Source organism: Camellia sinensis, chromosome 12 (assembly GCF_055761805.1).
Source record: "Camellia sinensis isolate YWXY chromosome 12, ASM5576180v1, whole genome shotgun sequence".
NCBI lineage: Eukaryota > Viridiplantae > Streptophyta > Magnoliopsida > Ericales > Theaceae > Camellia > Camellia sinensis.
The window spans coordinates 143,173,953-143,189,894 of record NC_138972.1 but is presented as its reverse complement, the minus strand read 5'-3'; the positions used below and the strand labels follow the sequence as shown (position 1 = coordinate 143,189,894).

Sequence of the window (15,942 nt, the reverse complement as noted above, 5' to 3'; positions counted from 1 at the left end):
AATCAATAGCTGTTGATTGCGGAGGCTCAGTGGTATTTAGTGTCATGAACGTCGGCACAACAGGGATGACAGGTAAAAAAGTGTTGGAAATATGTCGAGCCCCTTCTGATACATAGATTATGCTTGGCAAAGAGCAAACAATGAACAAAACAATTATGAAAGTGTTTCTAGAAGTCATCGAAAATGGAAACAAAACTTTTGGAACAAAGCAAAAACACCCTTAAAATGAGAAGGAAATTAAAAAATACAAGTAGAGTTTTAAAGAGAAAATAGACAAATTGTGTTAGCAAAATGTGGCATGTTTTTGGCAATTATAGACAAAGATGTTGAGAGGATAAAAGGGGTTGGTGATCATGTAGTGTGGTTGTTTTAGCCTCATGTGTACATAGTTGGCATTGTATATGTTGAGAGAACTGTGGGTTGGTGATCATGTGGTTTGATAATTAGGCTGTCATGTATTGTTGGCATTACAATTTGCAGTGCTACAAAAGCTCTATATCAACAAAAATATATTTGTTCGTTTTTGTTTAAGTATAGATGGCATCGCTAAAAAACCTAACATAAAGATAAAAATAAAACAGATATCTGCATGTTGATAGGTCATTTTACTTGGCATGAGAAAATTGAAAGATTGTTGAGCAAAAATAGGTAACTAAACTCATTTCCAATTATTTTTATTATCAAAATCATTTATTTTATAAGACTTGTTGAATAAATTATCTATATAAAAACTAGAATTGATTAGATATTCAAAACTACATAATTGAAATACATTTATCTTTTTTTTAAAAAATAAATGATAAATTTTCAAAATCACAATCAGTGTGTTTGGTTTCAGTTTTCTGGAAATTAAATTTTTGTTTTTCTTATTTTTTGGTTTTTAATGAATATTTTTAAAATTTTAAACAATTTTTTATTTTTTTAAATGCATCTTACTTAAATGTAATAAATAGTAAAATATATTGAAATTTCATATTTTTTTCTTTTTTAGATGCACCTTACTTAGATGTAAAATACAAAAAATATATTGAATTTTCATATTTGTTTATATTTTCGGTATTTAATAAAAAAAAATCACAAATATTATACTTTTTAAGTGTATTTATATTAAGTGTATTTAAAAATTAAAAAAATATTAAAAAATTCTGTGAAAACAAAAAATATATATATAAAAAATGAAAAGGTAAAATTTTCTAAATATAAATTTTGAAAATGAACACCAAACAAAGTAAATATTATTTTTTATTTACCAAGACAAATGTGATGGATGTCAAATTAATTTAATTTTCTATACAGATAATTTACTCAACAAACTTTATAAGATCAACAATTTAAATCATACAAATAACATTTTGAACTCTGTGATAGAATTGTATTTTTAAATTTGTATCCAAACATTTAGCGCAAATAGGAGGGTGAAAATATAGTTCGCGAGCCTTGCCAAACATAGCCTTATTGTTTGCTTCTTATGGATAAAAGGGTTAAATATATTGTTTGTGTCTAAAAATACGTACTCTTATCTCATTTTATTTCTGCATTTTAATTGTATCAATTTTTTCTGTTTAAATAATTCCCTACACTGTTTCCATCCAAATTTTATAGCATAAGTATAGGTACATTTGTCCAAATTTTATTTTTATTTATTCTGTGCCAATTCTGCTAGATCTCTGACAAAGAAGCTCCACCTTAAATATCTCAACTATTTTTTCCTCAAATTTAAGAAAAGAAAAAATCTCATTGAAAACCAGGCGTAACACTATAAGCCCATGACACATCTGAGCATTTCATTGAAACACATAAAAATTAGCAGAACTTTTGCCAAGGTTGAGGGATTAGGATTGTTTTTTTAGTTAGTTCTAAGGTTTTAAACAATCCTAAACTTGAAGAATACTCGTTACATATAATTCATCCCAAAAAAAAAAAAAAAAATCAAAAATCAAAAAAATCAGAAAACTAGTAAGGGCATTATCAACACCAAAATTCTCTGTTTTTGAGAGAGTATATGCCGCTTCTATTCCTCCATCTACTTTCCTGGTAATCAAGTGTCCATTTCTCCAAAGTACAATCAACAAAGTCATAGTAACCGCCATGAATGGAAAGCACCCCTTTTGTCACCCTTTCTTCTATCCATGGATAAGTAAGCAAGTTCACCAATGACCGGTTTATTGATTCCTGAAAATGAAAGACATAAATGGCTTAAATATGAAGCAAGACTCAACATTGCTTACAACATGCTTCCTCCATCCTATGTTACATAGACCGTTTAAATTTGTTAAGTACCTGTGTTTCACACTTGACACTTGGGTTAGGATATAGGACAATGTGTCTGACATGTCTAGTTAGATATGCACCCAACAACATGTCTAAGTTGACGAGTTTATTATGAAATTATGCATAAGGCTCCCATTTTATACATAAAAAGATCTATATTAGTTTGTACTTTGTAAACACTATTATGCCATAAATAAATGAAAGAAGTATTTAAGAAATATAAACTTTAGTCATGTTCAATTTGATGAACTTGACACTTGAGACACATGCCCACAACTGATAAATGTACATGTAACATAAGTTAATGGCGATTTGCAAATATCCAATTATGATGAAGTAAACACATGAGTGCACCAACAGACTTAAAAGTTCCATATATTATAGTCTTCTACTAGGACGCCTATACTATTCATAGAGCATCTAAGTGTCAAAAATTAGTCCACCTACTTTAAATCAAACAGAGTAGTGGCATCTGAAGGACATATTAGTACAAGATTTAAAAAAAAAAAAAAGTAATAATAAATGCCATCAGTAAATAATGGACCCACAAATGTGCAATGCTGAAGGTGGATGAGATACAAATCTAACCTCAAACACTATTGGATAATCATAACTTTATGAGGTGGTTTGGTGGTCGATTTTGGATGGAGGTAAACCAATAATGGGAGTGCCAATCATGCTGTCATCGTTACCTACCAAGGGAGTTGTTTTAGAGATGGGCTGAGGCTGTGGAGAAACAATCCAGTAGTCTAAATATCAAATCCAGCATGTTCAAATTTGACAAAATCAAAATCAACTTCAAACACCTGAGCCCCAACTGCAATTATTAAAACCAACACCATACACATTCCACAACCAAATCCACCCAGGAGTGAGGGTTGTCAGGGTAGGTGATGGTGGAGGTTGTATGTGGTGGTCATTAGAAGGTAATTGGCAGGTAATTGTAATCATGGGGCAGGCAGTGAAGGTGGGTGTTTATGGTGGTGATGATGGCAGTTGGTGGCAGCATGTAGTGGCGGTGCATGGGTGTTTAAGGCGGTGGGGTGGTGGGTGGTGATAGGTGAGGATGGTTATGGTAGAGGTCTTAGGCAGTGGCGTGCCAAGTATGGTGGTGGTGTTTGGTTGGGTTGAGAGAGAGAGAGAGAAGAAGAATAATGCATAAATAGTAACAAAACTAACTTTATTACTTTTCATATTTGAGTTGGGAACATTGTTTCCATTGATGTCATTGGTGAGTGGTATAATGAGAGGCAGAATAATGGTGGGAGGCTTTGGTTGTGGAAAGGTGTGTCAGTGTTAGAAAGAGAAGGTAGAAAGAGAAACGTGGGTGGGTGTTCATGGGTCAACCCATTTTGAGAGAGAGAGAGAGAAGAGTTAGTACTTCGTACATAGGTCCTGCCCATTCAAAACATTGACTAATCTATTATTTAGAATGTAGAACATTTTACGACACTTGGCTGCCAAATCTGGTCAACCAACCAATTGAATCAATATTTCATCTACAGAGACCAGCACTAAGAGAGGTCCCGGCCTATTTTTAAAACCTTTTGGGTCTGAAAGTCATTTCACCAAACCTGAAGGGAGGTAGGTGAGTTTAACCCCTAGATTTTACTATACGAGATGGTCCTTTATTTTTATTTTTTTCTTTTCTTCTTCTTCTTCATCATTTTTTTTTTCTTTTTTTTTTTTATTCTTTATATATGATAGTCCTTGAATCAGTGAGATAGTGACATAGAATTCACACAAAACCTAGACTTATATGGTAGTGGTTCAGAGATCAGTTCCCATGACATGAAAGACACACCACAATTGAAAATCATTGGTTTGACATTTGAGCACTCTCATCAAAACAGATGATAACAAATGCCCTTCCCAACTCCAAGGAATTGGCCTAGTGGTCAAGGTCTGGGGCCTAGGGTGTGCTCCCTCCACGGTCTCAAGTTCGAAACTTTCCAAGTGTAAACAATTTTTTTGGGCCAATTCATATAGGGCTTTGTTCTAGCTTTAATTGAGCCCCCGCCAGTGGATGGTGGGATTGGTCCACTCGGATTAGTCAGTCCAATAAACTGGATACCAAGTTATCGAAAAGGGAAATGGCCTTCCCTTCCCAATAACACACAAACCAACAATGCAAAATATCCCATTATCGCATTAAAACAAAAACACCTAAATGTGGTAAAAATGTTTTCATGGAGAGAGAGAGAGAGAGATCACCTTCTCACAGTGTCTGCATTGCTGATCAAAGTTTAGGTTGGAAGCAGCAGCCTTCATGCTTAACCTTGCATTCTTCCCAACAACTACCCAACAACTACCCAACTTTGAATAAAGCTACTTGGAAAAATAAATGACATGAATGAGAAACCTACAAACATTTCTCTTTACTTGGACTATGCGTGTGCTTACCTGCATGTGTGCTTGTGTTCGTGTGTATGGATATGTGTGGGTGTGTGTGTGTGTGTGTGTGTGGGTGAGAGAGAGAGAGAGAGAGAGAGAGAGAGAGAAGAAGAAGAAAAATCAAAGAAGTTGATGTTGGCTGGACCTTGAATTTACTTTATCTTGCACACTCATGAGGGCACGAATACCTCCACAGCAACTGTGACCAATGACTAGTATATTTTCAACCTGCAGAAAAATTCAAATTTACTACGTATAGATGTTTTCCCATCAAGTTTGTCGCCAAAGGGTGGCCAGTTTGTTCAATTCATATATATTCAAGAGGTCACTTGGAGCAATTTCATTCATCTAATATAATAACACACACATATTATTAGTAACTTAGTCATGAAGTGTACGGACAAATTTTTGAATCACGATGCAGCAATTCCAGATTGTTCACTGCAACTAGATTATATAGTCCAGTGTAGGTAATTGCGGCATGAAATATATATATATAAATAGAGTTTCTTTGGTCTAAGAATTACCCATAGGATTCCTCAAAACTGTCTCCTCCATTTTTTTTATTTCATTTCCCCTTGCTTCAATACCTTGTATCGGCTGTACTTGTTTAAAAAGAAAAGTTACACATTCAATCAAAACTTGTCGGTATTGAAGTTAGTCAAATTTTTTTCACAGCAGTATCTGTGTAAAAATAAATTGATGAATGTAAAATAAATTGATGTATATTATTGATAGATATATTAGTACAAATGTGAGAGGCTCCTTATATAGGAGATATAGGTGTAGTAGGTGAAGTGGAGGTGGTAGTGGTGTAGGTGAGGTGGAGGTGGTAGTGGTGTAGTGGGTTAGGTTTAGTGGAGTAGGTGAGGTGGTAGTGGTGGTAGGTGATGGTAAATTCTAACAGCCCCCGCAAACTCAAGGAGGATAGAAACTAACCAACTTGAGTTTGAAGAGAGGAACAAAACAAGAAAATACATAAAAAAAAGGATAGGAGACACTGTATGGTCGTGTCAGACCGTTGGTGAAGACACTGTATGGTGGTGTCATAACGTTGTAGAGGACACTGTATGGTGGTGTCATAACGTTGTAGATGACAGTTTATGGGGTCATGTCGGACCGTTGTAGAAGACAGTTTATGGGGTCATGTCGGACCGTTGTAGCAGACAATGTTGTGACAGTTGTTGTGACAGTTTACGGAGTCTTGCTGGACCCTTGTAGAAACTAACCGGAATCAATGTCGGGACAGTTTACAGAGTCTTGTCGGACCCTTGTAGAAACAAACCGGAATCTATGTCGGGACAGTTTACAGAGTCTTGTCGGACCCATAAAGGAGCTAACCAGAATTAATGTCGGGACAGTTTACAGAGTCTTGTCGGACCCATAAAGGAGCAAACCGGAATCAATGTCGGGACAGTTTACAGAGTCTTGTCGGACCCTTAAAAAGTCGCACCCTCAAAAGGTGTGCCCAATTTTTCAAAAGGCGTGCCATCAAAAGGCGTGCCCAATCCATAAAAAGGCGTGCCATCAAAAGGCGAGCCCAAGTCATAAAAAGATGTGCCGGACATGATGGCGAGGCACGTGGGCGCCTTGGCTTGCGCGCCCGTTTGTCGTCTGTCGGTAAGAGGCTCGCGATGCGCGTGGCTGCCTCGGCTATAAGACAGAGGCTGAGGCTGAGGCAGAGGCGGAGACAAAAAAACTTGCGAGAGATATTCTGAGAGAGATTTCTGAGAGAGATATTCTGTAATACTCTGTTGTCTGAGAGAGATTTCTGAGAGAGATACTCTGTAACACTCTGTGGCCCAGAAAATGGCTTCATCTTCCCGGAGTCTGCTCACTCTCTTTCCCGACCTCAACGAGTCAACAAGAGAGAGAACTGGTGCGGTGGCACTGGAACCTCAACCAAGCGCCCCGGAGTTTGCTCCGTTGAACTTTTCGATGCGGTCGGTGGAGCAAAGAATGGCAGTGCAGTCGGATGTGGAGGCCAATCAGTATACTTTGAAGTTATGTGTGGAAAGCATGACGGCGGTCACAAACTTGTCGCACCGGCTGCAGAGCAGGACAAATGAGGTGCAACAGTTAAACTCCCAGCTGGCTCTGCTCCAACGCATGTATAAGGATGCGCGAGCAGAGATGAGTGTGCTAAAGGCAGAAAACAAGGAGCTGAAGCGGAAGGCCACTGTGATGTTCCGATTTGGAGGTCCGCCGTATGCTGCAGTGGAGGAGCAGGGAGTAGTAATCGTGCCCAGTGGAGTGGGAAGCACAGAGGTAGCACCGTCAAGGACCGCCCAGGACGGAGGCAAGAAGAAGAGACCTGCAGTAGAGTAGAGAAGGAAAAAGAAAAAATCCCACTGTGGGAGTGGTTGTTGTTTTTTTTTTTTTTTTTTTTTTTTGTAAGTGTGATTGGGGTTGATCCCTCAGATGAATAAAAGAAGGGAAGGTTTGGTGTGCAAATCTTTATCACACGGCGTTGTGAAAAACAGCAATGGTGTTGGTTTTTTTTTTTTTTTTTTAATAAATAAATAAATAAAATAAAATAAAATAAAATAAAATAAAGAAATGGAGGCAACGTGGGTGAGAGAAAAAGTAAAGAGAGAGAGAAAATTTGTTCTCCGAATTGAGAGAGAGAATGGCTGTAAAGTGTTTGGTGACAGCTATCTTCTTTAGGTTCTGCTCATGGTATACTTTCTTTAATGCCTCGTGATAAGCATCTTTACAAATGTGCTCATGCTCTCAACAGTGTTGCTGCAATTCCTAGACGTGCAACTGTTGTAAATTGCTGCAGCCAAAATCTTGAATATGGTTGTAATAGGGCTTCCATGAGGAATTTTGGTCCTGTAAATAGGGGAGCCAAGGAGGAAGACTGGGATAGAGATTAATATTGTCGCAGAGGAGATCTCGAAGAAAGTCCTGATTCATCCTCCCTGACCGCAAAATCACGTCAAAATAGAAGAGTTGATTCGCGGCCGTAGGTAAAACTCCGATCGGCGGAGAAGCATGAAACTGAGGTTGCTGGAACGAAAACCTAGAGGCGGCGGTGCCGAATCCGGTAAATCCGCAGCCGTGAGAGAGACTGAGAACGAGCGGAGGCGACGAATCGACCATCCGCGCCGAAGAGAAGCCTTCGCGACTCGAAGACTCGACGGTACTGCTCTCACTCGGACTCCGATTACAATTCACTTTCTTGATTTCATTGATCTTCACATTATTATTCTCTTCCGGTTGAGGAAAATTAGTTTTGGCCTTAGCACCGCGAAACTCTCTGGCGGCGGTGTCGTAGGCTTTGGCCGCCTCCTCCGCCGTATCGAAGGTCCCCAACCAGACGCGGCTCTTGCGCGCGGGATCTCTGATCTCGGCAGCGTAGCGGCCCCACGGCCTCTTCCGTACGCCTCTAAAATGCGCCTCTTTGCCGATCGCGGCGGCGGTGGCGGTGGCCTTCACAGCTCCGCCGTCCAATTTCTCCTTGGGCGCCATACACAGTTCGTCACCTATACATACACAGTTGGAAATATGTGTGATTGATTGTGTGTGAAAGAGAGAGGGAGACGGGAGGTGTGGTGTAGCTGAAACCGGCGGAGCGGACACCACAGGAGGTGTGGCCGGAGATTGACAAGAGTTCAGTTCAGGTATGGAATTTGTGGCAACGGAGTGAAGGTATGTGTAGAGGTCCGGCGGGCGGCCAAGGCGAGGCTGCCGCCCGCCGGTGAAGCAGAATTATTAGTTTCTCAACCTCGCTCTGATACCATGTAAAAATAAATTGATGAATGTAAAATAAATTGATGTATATTATTGATAGATATATTAGTACAAATGTGAGAGGCTCCTTATATAGGAGATATAGGTGTAGTAGGTGAAGTGGAGGTGGTAGTGGTGTAGGTGAGGTGGAGGTGGTAGTGGTGTAGTGGGTTAGGTTTAGTGGAGTAGGTGAGGTGGTAGTGGTGGTAGGTGATGGTAAATTCTAACAATCTGGATAAAATTTGCATATTATGAACAGATACAAATTCCCAATGATTTATGAATTCCCAATATGTCACTACAGTCCCAGTCAATGTACAACCAATAGTGGATAGACGGTCATGTTTCCTGTCACAAAGAAATAGAGCAACTAGACAGAAGATTTGTCAGCAGAATTCACTTACCTCTAGAGAATTGACGGAAAATTCAAGGGCAGCATTTGTTTCTGATGGCCCATTCTGCAATAGAAAAAATAAACAAATAAATAAAAGGGCAAATTTCACTTTACCCCTATGTGGTTTAACCCATGTGCAGTTTACCCTCTTGCCATTAGAAAATAATCACATAATTCGCTAGTTTGTGGACTAAAGTGCACCGTCAAGCTCATTAACAGCTTAAGGAAAAGATTAAAATACCCTTTATCATAAGTAACCTCATTGTACAAACCACAGACATTTTCGTCATGTGAGATTTAACCCCTTGTGCTTTTACTCCATGTGAGATTTAGTAGTAGTAGTATAAGCTAAGATGAAGCAAATGAAATATATGCAATACCTCAAATGGAGGCACCAGATTCGCCACATTGCGGACTACAAAGGCTTCTCCTGGTTGAAACCCTAGGATGTAGGAGGGACAAACCCTGGAGCCTGCACAAGCAATCACCATGAACTGGTCTTGCAATTTGTCAGTTAACAAAATCTCAACCACTTCAGCAAAAAATGGAGGCAAATTACCAATATGAGGTTCCAGCATACTAGTTAAGAAAAGGTAATTGGCCCAAAAGAAAAACCCGTCATTACCTTTGGTGCCTGAACCTTAGCAAGATTTTGAAAGCATTCTAAGTTTTTCCTGTTTAAAGAATATCTCACATCAGTGAAACCAATTTTTTTTTTTTTTTTGGGGTGATAAATCAGTGAAACCAAATTTTCTATAGAAGCTAAACAACAATAGACCACAATTATGGGATGCTTACAAGAATTTATGCTTTTTGAAACTTAGAAACCGATGTTTCATTTCATTGAAGAGATCAGACCCATTTTGAGTTCCTGCTAAGCAGCTCTTTTGTTTGTTATTTGTGAGTCCCTCAATCAGTCCCGGTGACTCCTTTGAGGCCTTCAATCTCAACGCCGAACTACCTCTGTGAATTGGATAGTGAAAGGTAGACATTCAGAAGAGGATACAAACATGTGTTAGTATGTTTTGTATCGGCCAAATATATATTGCAAATGATTTAACAGAAATCAATGACATTATTATCCCTTGGTCAATCCCAGAGATTGCACCTAGTCTGTAATCTTAAAAATAATTATTTCCCTAAAAATAAATGAGCAAATTTCACTTTGCACCTACTTTAGACCCAATCCCACTTTACCCCCTAATGGTCGAAGTCAACTCCCGAGACTTCAAGTCAAGTTGCAATTGGACCCATTCGCATAATGCCATTTCGAAAACTGATGGAGAATCTAAAGTAGAGGGACTAAAGTGGGATTTTGGTTAAAGTACATGAGTGCTAAGGATGATAGTGGACGGCCTAACATGGATCTTGGTAAAGGTGTAGGGGTACTAAGTGTAATAATTAATACTATTATGTGGTTGTTCACCATTAGTTTTCAAAACAACGTTATACAAATGGACCCAATTGCAACTTGACTCAAAGTCTAGGGGTTGATTGGGACAATTAACAGGTCATGGGGCAAAGTGGCATTGGAATTTTGATGTGAAGTGTAGGGGTAAAGAGTGAAATTTACCCTAAATAAATCATAAGGCATTAAAATCAGAAGCTTACCTTGCAAGATTAACACATCATAACCTCCACTAAAACTATAGGGGACCAATGGTATAATTTACCCTTAAACTTATAATCATCTCAGACATTTTGCAAAAATTCCAACTTCAATGTATATTAACATGATCAAATTAATGAAAGAAACAAGAAGAGCAATCAAAATCAGAATCATCAGTTTAGTCCTTCATCAGCAATTCTAAATTACAATTTGATGGGAAAAGAACAAAGAGTAGCTAATAATATTACGAATCAAGCCACACAAAAGAAATCTAAGAAACGACGGGGGGAAACAAGAGAATCAACTAATTTCTTCAAATGGAGAAAAGACAAAAGAAAGACAGAGATTTCAAATGACCAAAAATTTACTTGAAAGAAACAAGTAATCTCAATTGGGTCTGCCCAATTTCCACTAAATCAAAAAAGTTCTTCAACGGAGAAAAAGAACACAGAAAGAAAGAGACTTCAAATAACAAAGAAATAAGTAATCTCAATTGGGTGTCAGCCCAATTTCCACTAATTTCAATAGAATCAAAAAAAAAAAATTCAATGGAGAAAAGACAAAAGAAAGAAAGAAAGAGAATTCAAATACCCAAAACAAACTTGAAAGAAATAACTAAAATCCCAATTGGGTCTGCCCAATTTCCACTAATTTCTGTAGAATCAAAAAAATTCTTCGATATAGCATAGACAAAAGAAAGAAAGAGATTTCAAATAACCAAAACACTTACTTGAAAGGTACAATCAATCCCAATTGGGTCTGCCCAATTTCCACTGATTTCAGCTGGCAACCAAAAAAACAGAGCAATGAATCAATAAAGAAGACAGAAATTGTGTGTGTGTGTGTGTGTGTGTGAGTGAGAGAGAGAGATTACTGTTAAGGTAGATTTGGGAAGAGTTGAGGAGGAAGGAGATGGAAGGACAGGTTGAGCCATTAGAGAGATCTGAGGATTGTTTGACTTGGAGTAGAGAGATCGCTTTGTTCATTACAGACATTGTAACGCAAATGATGGTTTCCAAAATGGGGTGTGTGTGTGTTGTTGGTCGGATCAAAGAACACTTGGGTTTCTCTCTCTCTCTCTCCAACAAAGACGGAGAAACCAACGTGAAGCAATTCCTCTTTCTTCACCCCCCAGGCCAACCCATGGTTTGCAACCTTTTTTTTAATTTTTTTTTATTTACAAGTTTTAATTTATGTATTTATATTTCATTAAATGGTGGTTTGGAAGGTCCAAAATAAGGATTTTTTAAAATTTTTATAAAAATATGTAAAAATAATAGAAAAAGTAGTTAGAAAAATATGAGATGTTGATGATATTAATAGATGTTAATTAATGTGATCTAAATAAGTGTATGTAAGTAAAAAAAAATATTTTTTTTTAGTTTATCCCAAACACCTACTAAATCTTAATTAAGATTTTTTTGAACCTTCAAATCCTATTAAATTTTTAATAATCAGAATTGTCCTTCAAATAACAATTTTGATTATTTATTTTGATATTTATTTTAATTTTAAAAATTTTAAAGTATCAACTTTCAAATTAAAAAAATTGAAATAAAAAAAAATTATGTGTTTTTTTGAAAAAAAATTAAAAAAACTGAATTATTTTTATACAAAATTGAAAATTTATTTCTATAAAAGAGTATGATGATGGAACATTGATATGCAAAATTTTAAAAAAAAATAAAAATGAAAAAATTAATAATTTTCTCATTTTTAAAATGATAATATTCTCGATTTTATTGGATAGTTGAATCAAACTAATAAATAGAAGAGCAAAAACGTTTAATTTCACGCTCTATTTTTTCATCAGTTAGTGAAATAATTATCTAAAACATTACTGTGCAAAATTGATAATATTTTTAGTTTTAAAAATTGAAAAAAAAAATTGATAATATTCTCAACTTTACCAAATAGAATTTATTGGTTCAAAATTTTTAGATAGGATCTAAACTACCATAACATTTGTAAATAGGACTTTTAGGTAATTAACTAATATTTTTTTAATTTTTAATAAATATTTTATTCAATAAAATTAAATTAAATGGTTATTTTATTAGAATATTTATTTTTATTTTTGATTGACTTTAAATTAATTAAAAAAATACATAATCAACATTCATTCATTTGTATTTGGATCATTGATTAATATAATAATTTGAAAAAAAAATTATGTATTGAATGACCACTATCCAAATTCATAATCTAATTTGTCTCCTAAATTTCTACAGAATTCAATTATCCAAAGGCAGCCAAAATGTTATTCCATTTTCAAATGATGAGTTGTGCCACATTTTATAATATGATGAAATTATGGTGCGTTAACCCAAGGATTAAATGAATATTTTACAATAATAATAGTAAGACTTATTAGATATTTTTCTTTAATTTACTATAAAAATTAGTCTTAAAAATAAAACAAATATAATAATGTGAAAGAGTATAAAATAAAAGGGAATTTTTTTTAAGGTCTCTAGTATTAAGATTTTATAGCATAAAGGACATGCAATATTTTCATAATGGTTGGAGTCCCTTAACATTTTTCCAGAAAAATTTTGATCCAGAGAAATTTCAAAACAAGTGTTTTAAAATTTCTCTGCTTTGAAATTTCTCTAATTTGCGTAACTTCTCTGACTTTCTGTATCTTGAAATTTCTTTGGATTGAATTTTCTCTAATTTGTTCACAAATTTCTCTATAATTTGCTCACCATTTTCTCTATGTATTTGACTAATTTTCTCTAATTTGCTCATAATTTTCTCTGTGTTTTAACCAAATCAGAGAAAATTGTGTCTTTTCACAATGAAATTCCAAGCAACCTTTAACAAATACATATACAAAAAGAGATTGAGGATTGAAAATGCTCTTATTCAAATTTATGCTTGAATTTGAGTTTATCCACTAGAGTAGTCAAATTGAGTATAATAACAAGGATAAATTACACTAATGGTCCCTATAGTTTATGTAACGCCCTAAAAAATTGAGCAAGGTATATCTATTTATACAATAAACCCCCCTGATAGACAAACACATATACATAGCTAACTATTCCATACATTCATTTCTATTTAATCCCAAATGCCAAATACATACTGTTCACATCTCAATGCCCCAGTTCCAATCCCAAGCATGCATTTTACAACAAGTATGAAATGGAAGTCAAACAGATAATAAGTGCCTTACAGACTTATAAATTTATCCAAGAACATTCTTGGTTACACAAAATAGAGTTTCAACTTAACGCAAATATAACCCTGGGCTTACATTCAATAAATAACCATAAAACAAAAATGAAGCCTCATTTCCGAGTCCTCCCAAGTCAGTGCCTTGGCGGAGGCATAGCACCTGTACCTAAAATGGTTTCCCTTATAGGGTGAGCCACAGCCTAGTGAAGATATACTACACAACATATGGACCATGACAAGACTAAAGAGGAGTATGCTCATGCCATGCTCATGATAAAAAAAGTTTATCTCTCTTTTTATAAAGCATGCAATGTTGAGATGCAACAACAGAAATAAAATCATTTCCATTTTAAATCATATTTGTTACATGAATACTGGCTCTGTAAATCTCTAGGTGAGTGTCTGCAAGTAGGCCCTAATGCACTACCACTGTCATTTTTACCAGTAAACTAGAAGGCTCGACACCTAACCACGCAGTTCTATACCCCCTATCCAGATTTACCAAATATTCATCTTTTTGCAAACAGATACATTTCCAAACATTTCTAAAAAATAGATGCATTTCCAATTAAATAAATGTAATGAAATGCCCAATGCAACAAATGAGGAATGTGGTTCAATTTACCTAAGTCTCATGCATTTCTACAACAATTATGACTATCCTCTACCGATAGCCCAGAATAGATATTTCTAAACAAATATTTAAGCAATTAAATTTCAAAAATTTCGATAAATACAATCTATTCCACATCTCATCAAATATGAACAACTACACTAGTTTTCATATCACAATCACGTCTGGTAACCTCTCAGGGTCCATTTCTAACCGTGATCGTTTTATTCCAACAGATACATTAAGCAAAATAATACTGCCCAAGAAAACATCATTTTCTTTCCAAACTCATTCTCCAAGCATTATTCAACTATGACATCCTATTTTGATCAAAAGTCTCAAAAGTTAAACATAATTCCTTTGTTTTCTTTAAAAATGCTCTTTTGGTCGCAAACCGGTAAAAATTTCAAAACCGATCAAGTCGGAGTCCGTTTTTGTTCAAATTTAAAACATAACTCTTTCATAACCTTACAAACATATTCCAAGTTTACACTTTCACAATTTGGGCATCAACTCTTTATTTTTCTCAAAATTTCTCTTTTGAGCAAATAAATCACAAATTTTCCAAAAATTTTAATTAAATTGTATATAACTCTAAGCTCCATATAATCAAGTAAAAGTGTATAAAAAGTGTAGGAAAAATCCCTTCCTTAAGCCAAGAAGCTTTCAAATTTTTTGAAAATAGAAATTAAATTTGTTCGGAGCCAAACGACGCCTTTTTCGCCCTTTACGGTTTGATCCAAAGCACCATGAGTCAAAAATGACTTACACTAGATCAAACCCATGAAAAACCAACTTGGAACCCCTTTTTTCTTTCCTCCCGGCAAGAACTCCCAAAAGTATGAGGAAAAAAAAAACTATTAGGTTACTATTTATAGATATTTTCCTTTTTGTTGTTTTTTTTTTTTTAACTAACACATATCTAACCATATATATATCAATTAAAAATATATTTCAAAATTTCTAATGACAAAAGTAAATATAATATTTTTTCACCATAAAATATATATCGTTTAATGGTACACACCATAAATACTCTTTTATGGTAATAAAATAATAATAATAAAACCACAACAATATTGCATGGTTACTAACGGGTCACGATTCAATCAATTGGATCCAAAATGAACGGAATTTAATAATTTAAAATAAATCCCTAACTGAGATTAAAGTATAAATTCGATTTGATTCAACTCGTTACAACCTTCCCCCTTGAGGAATTTCGTTCCCGAAATTTAAACTAGATAACCTCGCTGAATCAAAATCAATTACAACTGTAGAAACGCAATCATGGCATGATAACACAACCTCCCAATTAAATATAAGAAATTCACCCTATTCCATAACATATACAATATACACCATAATATCAAAATAACATATCTATTACAACTCGCAAACATCGATAAAAAGGTCCGAATACTTCTCACGGACTTCAACCTCACGTTCCCAGGTCGCCTCCTCAACCCCGCCGTGTCTCCACAACACTTCCACCAAGGGAATTGGCTTGCCATGCAAGACCTGATCCCAAGTGTCTAAGATCCTCACTAGTCTCTCCTCATAACAGACATCTTCGTCTACCTCTAACTCAGTCCAATCCAACACGTATGACAGATCGAGATCGGGCTCGTATTTCCGATGCATAGAAATATGAAAAACATCATGAACTCCAAATAGTGGCGACGACAAAGCTAACCGATATGCCATTTCCCCAATACGCTTCAAAATCTCAAAAGGCCCAAT

General features: G+C 35.6%; 3 protein-coding genes across 7 annotated transcripts; all 3 read right to left on the bottom strand.

The window, feature by feature from the left end:
- Positions 1 to 1,751: 1,751 nt before the first annotated feature.
- On the bottom strand, positions 1,752 to 11,555 carry LOC145804842 (beta carbonic anhydrase 5, chloroplastic-like). Of its 5 annotated transcripts, XM_082900048.1 has the most exons (10): positions 11,278 to 11,538; positions 11,134 to 11,186; positions 9,593 to 9,757; positions 9,420 to 9,468; positions 9,175 to 9,288; positions 8,805 to 8,858; positions 4,811 to 4,893; positions 4,638 to 4,647; positions 4,486 to 4,599; positions 1,752 to 2,172 (listed from the first exon to the last, which is right to left on the bottom strand). In XM_082900048.1, the coding sequence occupies exons 1-10, from the start codon at positions 11,335 to 11,337 to the stop codon at positions 1,969 to 1,971; spliced, it is 906 nt and encodes a 301-aa protein (XP_082756174.1). In that variant the 5' UTR covers positions 11,338 to 11,538; the 3' UTR covers positions 1,752 to 1,968. The 5 variants fall into 5 exon arrangements, 3 of the variants coding, with proteins under 3 accessions (XP_082756174.1, XP_082756172.1, XP_082756173.1); XR_014347395.1 differs by lacking the exon at positions 4,638 to 4,647 and having other exon boundaries at positions 11,278 to 11,555; XM_082900046.1 differs by lacking the exon at positions 4,638 to 4,647 and having other exon boundaries at positions 4,486 to 4,568; positions 11,278 to 11,555.
- LOC145804843 (ethylene-responsive transcription factor 4-like) lies at positions 7,195 to 8,304 on the bottom strand. The gene has a single exon (XM_082900049.1). It carries the CDS (start codon positions 8,137 to 8,139, stop codon positions 7,420 to 7,422), a length of 720 nt encoding a protein of 239 aa, XP_082756175.1. The 5' UTR covers positions 8,140 to 8,304; the 3' UTR covers positions 7,195 to 7,419.
- A 4,030-nt stretch (positions 11,556 to 15,585) lies between the features above and the next one.
- Positions 15,586 to 15,906, bottom strand: LOC145803950 (uncharacterized). Its single transcript, XM_082897337.1, has one exon. The coding sequence runs from the start codon at positions 15,904 to 15,906 to the stop codon at positions 15,586 to 15,588; it is 321 nt and encodes a 106-aa protein (XP_082753463.1).
- Between the last annotated feature and the right edge of the window lie 36 nt (positions 15,907 to 15,942).

Coding starts and splice junctions, on each gene's coding strand:
- LOC145803950 (XM_082897337.1), bottom strand. CDS start 15,906: ATGGCATATCGGTTAGCTTTGTCGTCGCCACTATTTGGAGTTCATGAT.
- LOC145804843 (XM_082900049.1), bottom strand. CDS start 8,139: ATGGCGCCCAAGGAGAAATTGGACGGCGGAGCTGTGAAGGCCACCGCC.
- LOC145804842 (XM_082900048.1), bottom strand. CDS start 11,337: ATGGCTCAACCTGTCCTTCCATCTCCTTCCTCCTCAACTCTTCCCAAA. Junction 9,289..9,419: donor CTAAGGTTCAGGCACCAAAG/GTAATGACGGGT, acceptor TTGCAAGACCAG/TTCATGGTGATTGCTTGTGC. Junction 2,173..4,485: donor AATGCAGACACTGTGAGAAG/GTGATCTCTCTC, acceptor TTTCATTTTCAG/GAATCAATAAACCGGTCATT.